At 35.8% G+C, this 11339-nt stretch overlaps 1 protein-coding gene across 1 annotated transcript; it reads left to right on the forward strand.

Annotated features, from left to right (window-relative positions):
- Positions 1 to 361: 361 nt before the first annotated feature.
- Positions 362 to 4967, forward strand: LOC308690040 (uncharacterized protein). The gene is made up of 4 exons (XM_081364270.1): positions 362 to 430; positions 799 to 884; positions 3921 to 3943; positions 4247 to 4967. The coding sequence occupies exons 1-4, from the start codon at positions 370 to 372 to the stop codon at positions 4458 to 4460; spliced, it is 384 nt and encodes a 127-aa protein (XP_081220396.1). The 5' UTR covers positions 362 to 369; the 3' UTR covers positions 4461 to 4967.
- Positions 4968 to 11339: the final 6372 nt, after the last annotated feature.

The raw sequence follows: 11339 nt of genomic DNA on the forward strand, positions 1-11339 counted from the left end.
GGCCGTATTGTATTTTTAATTGATATTTTTAATGGAAACAGATAGGCCTTGGGCATTATTTGCACGAAACTATTTTCTCAGACAATCTGGTATTATCATGATAAGCAGTTTTCTCTGTGGTTAAAACATTAAAACACAGCATGCCAGAGGAAAAGTGTTCAAAAACATTGCATCCACAACAAATATTTCTATTGACTGAATTTGAATATAAAAATGTTGTAACTTCTGAGTAATGATTTCATGTTTAAGTGCAACTCCATTAATATGAATGGCATATTTAATCTAAATGTATATATTAGAAGTAAAACATAGTTTAAATCATTATTTTATTTATTTAAACTGTTATTTGCGTCAGTTTCAAACGGCCCAATGCGCTCGCTGGCGCGGACATTTAAGAAGGGATGGATATTTGCTTCAAGTGACAAGCTTGGTGAGTGAAATTATATTTGTATTATTTTTCTGTATGTTAAATTTTCTTTTGATTTTCTGTCTAAAAGTGACCAAAAAGACAATTAACTCCAGCTCACCATCGGTGTCGCCAATTCCCTTTGTCTCCAGAATGTGCGTACGCACGGCTCAATGTTTGCTTAAAGGTGCGCATATTCTCCCGTCAAGTTTGTTTTTTATAGATCACAACCTTTGCGTGGGAACTGGCGTACGTACGTTTCCAGCCCCGTTTTGTGCGTACGCACGCTTTATAAATGAGACCCCTGGTGAATAAATGGTCAGTTATGTTAATGTAATAAAGTAAAAGTTATGCTATGTATGCAAGGAGGGTAAATGTTTATTCATTCCCAGATCCCAGCCACTGGGGGAGCTGCGACTGTTGGCAGAGAGAACATTTCCGGTTGGTAGGAAGTTATTGTGTTCCCATTTCTCTAACGGTAAGAACGTGCTCTCATGTGTTGTCTATATAATCTTATTAATCAGTATTTATTATTGCTTATTCATAATATATCTAACATAATTTGAAGTATGTGTATATTAGTTGACGTGTATGTTTATTTGTGAGAAATAGGCGTTAGTTGGTGTTTTAATTTAATGAGGTTTGCTCATTGTGGTGTTGTAAAGCTAACGTTAATCTTAACAAAATAGCATGCAAAAGTATTTTAAAATAATCCTATATGTAGTGTGTTGTATAGATGAGGTGTTTTGAAGGTATGATTCGTTTGAAAATATGTTATTCTCGAATCCTGTGGTCGTTGAAGAGAGCATTAACTTTAGTTCAGTACGTGTAGGAATGTGCGTATTTGTACCATTTTGAGAGAGCCTATCATGATTCATAAGAAAACAACACGAAATGCGACAGACTAAAGTGCGTATTGTTCTGTGAGGTAAATATTCCGGTTGTCATTTGTAGTGCGAATGCTTTTTGATCACGTTTAGTGTCCATGTAAACAATATTCAGATTCATTCATCGGAATGAATTCAGATTGTACGAGTTTTGTTCGTAGATGATTAAAATACGTTCACGATCTACTTTTGAAGAAATATATTATCATGCAATAGTAGCACACATTTTATCAGTTTTCTGGCGTTTCCGCCACTGTACAACGCGACGTGCATTGACATCACATGTTAATGCAGAGGTAGAGTTACACTCACGGGACACTGCAATTCACTAAAGGGCATTATTTGCATTTGCATGGTTAAATATTTCATTCGTGTGCTGATGCGCTGTTCATGCGTGTTTCTGAGCGCATTAAACCCGAAGTGTATGTTAGACACTTAAAGCCTGTTAAACAGCGCCTTGGTTAATGGACTAAGTTGTCTTTGTGTCTTATTAAGCCAATACTTGTCAATAAAAGATTTACGTAAACACATTTGGTTTATGACTAAAGTGAAAGCAAGAAAACATTTGAGAGAAAACTGGGTGCGAGTCATGCGTGTATTAGACGCGTCGCGTGCAGGTCTTAAAGTGACAGAGTAGCCTTATAATAAACATGTTTCGGCTTATCATTAAAAGAAAAGTTCACTCAAAAATGATAATTGTGTCATTTTTTACTCATTCTAAATTTGCTCCAAACCTGTATTAATTTCTTTCTTGTGCTGAACACAAAATAAGATATTTTGAATAATGTATCTATCCATAAAGTTGCTGACCTCCATTGAATTGCATAGTAGGGAAAACTATACTAAGGAAGTCAATGGGGACTAGGAGAAAATAACTATTTGCTGTTGACTGAGAACTTTACTAGTAGCTTTAATACGAATCAATCTATAAATACAGTAAAGTCAATTTAGTGTTTTATTTTTGTATTTTAATGTTACTGTTTAACACCTACTGTAGGTGAAAAGTAATAATAATATATAAAGCATTGTTTATTTGAATATTTTGGTGTGTATATGCAATGTGTATCTTTGTTTGTAATTTTTAATAACAAAGAAAATATTGACAACGATTTTTATGTTTGCCACTTTGGCCTAAATGCTTGCAATTATTTTTTTTTGTTACTTTTTGTTACCTTGTAATGTTTTGTTTAAAAAATAGGGAGATTAGTTACTTGCAAAATGGTAAAACCAACATAAAAAGAACTGTGATAAATTTGTTAATTGTGATTTTTTATTTTATTTAAATAATCGTTATATGATATTTTTGCCACATTGGCCACGCTTACGTGCATGTATGTATTATATACTGGTTTGTTATGTTTTAATTTAAGTGTTCATTGGGATCCTGACATTTGTATTGATGTGTTTTGTTTCATTACTGCAACGAAACAGCTGGTTTACAAAATATTATTTGTTATTATTTCTCTACTTCATTCTACTATTAATTCTATACAGACACTATATAGTGTAACAGATACATATGTGTTAGCTTAGCGATGAACAATTAATTGCATTTGTGATATGATGAAATGCATTTTTTTTTAAGTGCAAAGCTGCGATTACAGTCTGGTCCCGTGATGTGCGAGAGTAAACCAGTTTGTATTGCAGATGAAGCATCAACTTGGCACGCTACGCATAACAGTTTGTTTAATTTATGTGATATTGTGTTATAGATTCTCTCCAGCGATTCTATATTGATTAAGATAATTTCAGATTTATGTCTTAGCTTAGTTTTAAAACAGATACATGATGATGCGTGTGCTTTACAAACAACCACATTCTGCTTGTTTCTAATTCCTCTCTGTCACACACACACACACACACGACACCACTCGAACCTTACGAGAAATAATATTTAATGAAGTTTGACGATCTGCGTGATGGCATGCGTAGAAACACGTCTGTGCAAATAAAAGTGTATAGTGTTGCCTCTGTGCTACTTTACGTATTCTAATTATGTAGGCCAGCACTCTTAAATATTATAAATATATGCATTGAGTTGCATTCTGCTCCTATCCTCAATTAAATATTTAAAATTTACTCCATTGGTTTCACATTCAAGGCTTAAGCTAGTCCAAGGGTAAAATGCATGTTTGAGTGATTTTAGACATATCTTAAAATATATATTATATTATCAAAATATATATTATTTAATATCATTGTTTTGTCTCAATATGCACACTAGTAATGTTTTTTCTAGGGCATGTTTATAAAACCTACTTAAATATCATAATTGAACTAAGGCCTAATCCTGGTTTAGGTTAAGCCCTGTCTTTGAAATGATGCCACTGAGATTAATTTGCTTCTAATGTGGAGAATAACTGTGAAATGATTACAATATAAAATCATTAAAAGCTCAAATATTTTTAATAGTGATTATTTGGTGAATGTGTAATGTAGTACATTTTTAATAGATTGAAAAGACTAATTATATATATATTTTTAATGAATTTTATGAGTTTGTCTTTTTAATGAAACAAATACTGATACTCATTGAAATTGATTATTATAATTGATTATCATAATTGGTGACTAATTGTCTATTAATGTTGTGTGAACTGAATTTGAGATTTTTCCTTGTGTTTCAGAAGACTTTCAGAAGTAATCTAAGGTAAGGCCTGGTAAACTATTTTTTATCTATGTGAAAATATAGGTAATACAAGGCATTGTGTAGAAGTTAAATACATGCTTTATTTTACAGTTTACAAGTTAATTGAATCAATTGGTCATTGGTAATTTAGTTATAATGAAAAATTATTTTTGTACCCGTGTATTTTTGTGAATGTAAACACATTTGTAATGTGTTCAGGAGAACGTTTTTGTCAAAAAGGATGTACAAATTAAGGGCACAAATAAATATATATATATATATATATATGTCTGTATATGTCTGTGTGTTTTCATATAATTGCAGATGCCACGTGGAAAGGGTTTCCGTCGGTCCCGGGCGGCAAAGAGGAGGAATGCTGAGCGCGTTCTGCTCACTTCCTCCATGGAGTTGGCTGAGGTTATGCCTCCTCTTGAAAAAAAGGCATCGTTCTCTGGTTCTACTGTCGAGAGCCTGGATTTCCAAAACTTTCCGGCAATTGCCAAAAACTTCCAAATACCTTCCAAAAACCTTCCAATGACTTCCAATAACCTTCCAATGACTTCCAATAACCTTCCAATGACTTCCAATAACCTTTCAATGGGTTCCAATAATTTTTCAATGGTTTACAATAATCCCTCAATGGTTTACAATAACCCCTCAATGGCTTGCAATAATGTTTCAATGGATTCCAATAACCTTCCGATGTGTTCATCTCTTGATGTCGATAACTCTGATTATTTTCCACAGAGAGTCTTACAGGGTTCCTTCCATCAAGCTGATTCCAGATTTGGTTTCAACCGTGGCAGACAGTGTGCAGCAAACAGCATCACAGCAGTCATGATGAGTGTGCTGAAGGATGTGCTGACGTGGACAAGAGATGACCTGGATGCTGTTCTGTTGCATGGAGATGACCTGTACACATCCATGGACTTACAGGGGAAGATCAATGATTCAGCATGGCGTGGTTATGTTGCTGTTCCAGAATTGCCAACTGTGCACACACTCTTCAACACAACATTCTCAATAAAGATGTCAGATTCTCTGAGTGGTGTTTTTGGTAATGATGTGTATGATGGTGCATTGAGAGGTGTGTGCATGTCTATAGAGGATGCACTTCAGAGGGCCCTGTTTCAGTCTGATGCATGTTTGTTGAACATTTATGGCTACATTTGTGCAGTTATAAAGGCAGGGTCAATGTTTGCTGTGGTTGATTCCCATTCACGTGATGATAAAGGTATGGTTAAGTCTAATGCAGGCACAAGCGTAGTAGTTTATTGTGACGACATTTACATGTTGTTTTATCATGTTGATAACCTTGCCACATCACTGAAAGGTCAGGGAGAATCATTTGAAGTGACGGGTGTGACAGCAACAGTAATCGATAAGGCAACGAGTGCTGAGATGCGTTCATGTAGGTCTGGTCAACAAGGCAACGTCGCACAAGTTTCACCTACGAGTGCAGCAGAGCAGAGTAAGTGTGTTGGAGACTCTGGTGAACGAACATGTGCACAGAAACCAGCAACTATGTGCAAATCTGTTAAGACATGTCTGGATTCAAGTAAGAAAGATAAACGGGTGCAGACCACGTCGAAAGTTTCACATGTGAGCAAGTTGCATGACAATGTATTAATGGATGATGTCATTGTTGGACCTACAGTTAATGCCGAGTTAAGTTCCAAACCTTTAACTGTTGAGACAAGGTCATGTAAGTCTGTTAAAAAAAGCGTCACACAAGTTTCACGTACGAGAGCAACAAAGCAGAGTAAGTGTGTCGCAGACACTGGTAAACAAACACGTGTAGACAAACCAGCAACTATGTGCAAATCGGTTGACACCTGTGTGAATTCAAGTAAGAAAAATAGACGTGTACAGACAAAGTCCAAAATTTCACATATAAGCAAGTTACATGATAATTTATTAATGGATGATGATGATATCATTATTGGCCCTACAGTAAATACTGAGTTTAGTTTCAAACCGTTAACATATGCAGATGAGGATGCTCTGTGTGCATGCTTACAGCTGACTAATGAAAGCGTTGTTGTTCAAGCCACAAATGTGTGTTCTTTAGGAGTACCGTGTAAAACAAAGGGCATTAAAGGAGACGGTAATTGCTTGTTTAGATCAATAGCACATGCAGTATGCGGCAATCAAGAGAAACACCTGAAAATCAGGCGTGCAGTTGTTAAACATCTGGAAGATAACAGTTCTAAATTTGTGAAATATTTAAGAGAAGAGGACAGATCAATGAAAGATTATTTGACACAGTCTAAAATGTATTTTTCAGGAACGTGGGGAAGTCATGTGGAATTATTTGGTCTAGCTGATTTTTTAAAAATAAATATAATGACCTTTAATGATGACAGATGGAATGCACACGCCCCTACCGAACAGTCATTTACAGATAATGCAATCTATTTGAAGCACTGCAATGGAAATCACTATGAAGTTGTTACATGTGTTAAACATAGAAATCAAGCTAATGTTTGTGCACAAGCTTGTAACATTGAAGTGCATGATCAGAGGACAAATCGCTGTTTGCGAAAAAGGAAATTAAATGACACAGATGAGAACTCTAAATCCAAAAGAGCACGTGAGCGATACCACAGCAATGCCGATTTTAGGCAGAAAAAAATAGAGAGTTCTAAAAAGAAATACCGTCAAAACCGAGAATATAGGCAGAATATGATTGAAACTTGTCAAACCAAATACTGTGAAGACACTGATTATAAGGAGAAGAAACTTGATCAGCTTCGAAAGAAATATAAGAACAATATTCATGTACAGGAGTCAAAACGTGAAAATTCAAAGATTAAGTATTCCAAAAATGCTAGTTTTCAAAGACTTGTTCGGTACTATTCTCAGACCAAGTATAAGAGCAATAAAGCCTTTAGAGCAAGTGTGTCTGAATATTCAAAGAATAAATATCGCACAAACCTCGCATTTAAAGCAAGTGTATGTGAATACTCGAAGAGAAAATATCGCAGAAATCTTGCATTTAAAACAAGTGTTTGTGAATACTCAAAGAGAAAATATCGCAGAAACCTTGCATTTAAAACAAGTGTTTGTGAATACTCAAAGAAAAAATATCGCAGAAACCTTGCATTTAAAACAAGTGTTTGTGAATACTCAAAGAGAAAATATCACAGAAACCTTGCATTTAAAACAAGTGTTTGTGAATACTCAAAGAGAAAATATCGCAGAAACCTTGCATTTAAAACAAGTGTTTGTGAATACTCAAAGAGAAAATATCACAGAAACCTTGCATTTAAAACAAGTGTTTGTGAATACTCAAAGAGAAAATATCGCAGAAACCTTGCATTTAAAACAAGTGTTTGTGAATACTCAAAGAGAAAATATCGCAGAAACCTCGCATTTAAAACAAGTGTTTGTGAATACTCAAAGAGAAAATATCGCAGAAACCTCGCATTTAAAACAAGTGTTTGTGAATACTCTAAAAAGAAATACCATGACGATGAAAATTTTCGTATGAGTAAAAAACAAAAAAGATCTGAAATTTCTGCAGAACAGAGGGAGAGACAGAAAGACATTGATTTCACTATTAATCAGTTTCATCAAGAAGTCAATACAGGTCCAGAATTTGTTTGCTGTGTTTGTCATCGTTTATTGTTCAGAAAACAGGTCGTTGAATGTAGAAGAGATTGCTATAAAACCAGAGGTCAACAAATTACTGATTTGGCTGAAAGATGCATCACATTGAAGTATTTACATGAATGCAGCAATGAATGTGAGAATAGATGCCATTTATCAGCTAATCCGGCTTGTAAATTGTGGATTTGCTATACATGTCATCGTAAAATCCTTGGTGGGAAACTGCCTGAAGAGAGTGTTGCCAACAACATGCATTTGGTGGACGTTCCAAAAGAACTAAAAGGTCTGAACTCGTTGGAAGAACATCTTATTGCACGCAATATTCCTTTTATGAAGTTGCTTTGTCTTCCCCGTGGAAAACAGAATGGCTGTCATGGACCTGTAGTGTGTGTTCCTGTTAATACCACAGATGTCTCAAATATTCTCCCACGTAATGAATGTGATGACCACATGATAAGAATAAAACTGAAACGGAAATTAACATATAAAGGCCATTATGAATATAAATATGTCAGCACTGATCGTGTCAGACATGCACTGTCTTATTTGATGAGACATAATAAATGGTATAATGATGTTGAGTTTAATGAGCAGTGGGTAAACTCTTTGAATGCAACTGATGAATCAGACAAGGATGCTGATGATTTTGAAGTGGAGGAACAAGATGTAACTGATAAAAATGATGATCATAATGGAGCTGGAGATGATCCAGAGGAAGATATAACATATATTAAAGAACAAAATGGTCTTCTGTCAGACACATCACTACAACCTGTTGATCTGGGTTCAGAAATAATTGATCAACATTTTCATGATGTACTAAATGTTGCTCCAGGAGAAGGTAACAGTCCTGTTAGGCTACTAACTGAAAAAGACAATGAGGCAAAGTGTTTCCCTGTTCTCTATCCTACTGGTGGTCCAACATTTCATGACGAAAGACAGGAAAAAATCACATTGTCACGATATCTAAATGCAAGAATTCTAAATGCAGATGGACGTTTTGCACACAGCACAGACTTCATTTTTTATGCACAATATATATCAGAAGTTGATCAAATTGTGTCTAATGTATCAATTGCACTGAGAAAAGGCTCTGAAAAAAATTGCTTAAAGGTAACACAAGATATGCTGACGGACTCTGATTCTTTGCAAAGAATACTACATTATGATGAAGGATATAAGTTCTTAAGACCAGTAAGAGGAACTCCTCCCTATTGGATGTCTACGCAAAAAGATCTGTTTGCCCTGATAAGACAACTAGGCATACCAACATTCTTTGCATCTTTTAGTTCTGCTGATCTGAGATGGCCTGAAATGATGAACACTATTATTAAGCAAGAGGGGAAACAAATAAATGCTGATGAGCTTGACTGGTCTGAAAAGTGTGGACTCATAAGACGAAATCCTGTCACTGCAGCAAGAATGTTTGATCACAGATGGCATTGTTTTCTAAAAAATGTCATAATGTCACCAGCAAAACCTATTGGCCAGATAAAAGACTACTTTTATCGTGTTGAATTTCAACAGCGTGGTTCTCCTCATGTTCACTGTCTGTTTTGGGTGGAAGATGCTCCGAAGCTCAATGATAATGACGCAGACAATGATCCTGCGGTTGCTGAGTTCATTGACACTTACATCACTTGTGAGATACCACCAGAAAATGATACTGTACTTTACGAAACAGTGAACAGTGTTCAGAAGCACAGTACAAGACATTCAAAAACATGTCGCAAGAAAAATACAGTTTGTAGATTTAATTTCCCACGACCACCATCCAGTCGTACGTTTATTACAAGACCAAGTCATGCAGATGAGTTGAAAGGGAAAGATGGAGATGACACAGCAAGTGCAATTACAAAGAAAGTCAAAACTGCTTTATATTCTGATGTCAATTTTGATTCAGTTGATGCCTTTTTTTCATCTATTGGGATTAATCAAACTATGTTTGAAAAAGCATACAACAGGTGTACCAAAAAGAAAAGTATTGTCTTGAAAAGAAATCCAAAAGATGTTTGGGTAAACCAGTATAACAGAGATTTACTGCGTGCTTGGCAAGGGAATATGGATATTCAGTATGTCACAGATGCTTTTTCTGTAGTGGTCTATATAATCAGTTACATCACAAAAGCAGAACAAGAGATGGGTCTGTTACTCCAGCGTACTCAGAGCGAGGCTATGAATGGAAATCTTGATGCTAAAGCGTCATTAAAACAGTTGGGAAGTGTCTATCTGCACAATAGAGAAATCTCTGCTCAAGAGGCTGTGTACAGACTAACAGGAATGCATTTGAAGGAATGTTCTCGTAAAGTACAATTTATTCCGGTAGGACAAAATCCTGTAAAGATGAGTTTGCCTTTGAACATGCTGCGAAACAAAGTGGAAAATGACCAGTCTGATGATGAAAGCAGTTTTTGGATGACAAGTCTCATTGACAGGTACAAAAACAGACCAGAGAAAGAACCACTAGAAAACATATGTCTTGCCAGGTTTTGTTCTGAGTACAGAGTTCTGACAAAATCAGAGGTTTCTTCACATAACAAAACAAATGAAAATGAAATAATTCAACTGAATAATAACAATGGCCATGTCAAACGAAGGACACGAACTGAACCTGCAGTAGTGAGGTACCCAAGGTTTTCACCCACTAAAGATCCAGAAAAATATTATCATTCATTGCTGCAGCTTTTCTTACCATATTACGATGACTGTGATCTGAAGCCGAGCAACTATACCACATATGAGGAGTTTTACAAAAGTGGTGTCATAAAAAGTGGTTGTGACGTGAAACTAGTGAAATCCATTGTTGATGGCAACAGAGAATTGTTTGAAAAGGAAAGTGACAAAATAGACAGAGCTAAACAGCTTTTAGAGCAAGATGTGTATTTAGAAGATGCTTGGGCCCAGATATGTCCTGAAACAGAAAAACAGCGTGATGAATGCATAGAACTGATGAAGGATAAACTATTGCCTGATGAAAATGACACTCAAGAACTTATTCCAGATCTTACAGGAAATCCTCAAACTGTGTGTACAATTGAGACAAACCACACTACAATGCCAAGAGATGATGCACTGCATTTACTGAGGTCACTAAATGAGGAACAATCTGCTGTGTTCTACAAAGTGCAAAAGTGGTGTCTACAGAAAATACTTGGACAAAACCCTGAACCATTTCGATTATTTCTTACTGGTGGAGCAGGCACAGGAAAAAGTCATCTTATTAAGGCAATACAGTATGAGTCTTCCAGACTGTTATCTCAGCTGTCTGAGAATCCTGATGACATTACTGTACTTTTAAGCGCATCTACAGGAGTTGCCGCATATAGCATCGGAGCTTCCACTTTACATCATACATTTGCAATTGGTGCAAACGTCAAACTGCCATATCAGCCTCTTGGTGATGACAAAATAAACTCTTTACGGACAAAATTGGGTAGTTTGCAAATTTTGATTATTGATGAAGTGTCTATGGTTGACCATCGTCTGCTGTCATATATTCACGGAAGGTTGCGACAAATAAAACAAACTGGTGACTACTCTCTCTTTGGAAAAGTGAGCATTCTTGCAGTGGGAGATTATTTTCAGCTTCCGCCTGTTAAAGGCACTGCTCTCTATGCTGATGCAAAAGGAGTAAACCTATGGGAGAATAACTTTGAACTTGCTGAATTAACTAAAGTTGTTCGACAACAAGATTCAAGTTTTGCTGAAATGTTAAATCGGCTCAGAGTACGAAAGAAAAACGAATGTCTTGCCACAGCTGATATTGCTATGTTGAAAAACTGTGAAACAGGAGAGACTTGTAATG

The sequence above is a fragment of the Scardinius erythrophthalmus genome (assembly GCF_964197995.2).
Source record: "Scardinius erythrophthalmus genome assembly, chromosome: 4".
In the NCBI taxonomy this organism is placed as follows: Eukaryota; Metazoa; Chordata; class Actinopteri; order Cypriniformes; family Leuciscidae; genus Scardinius; species Scardinius erythrophthalmus.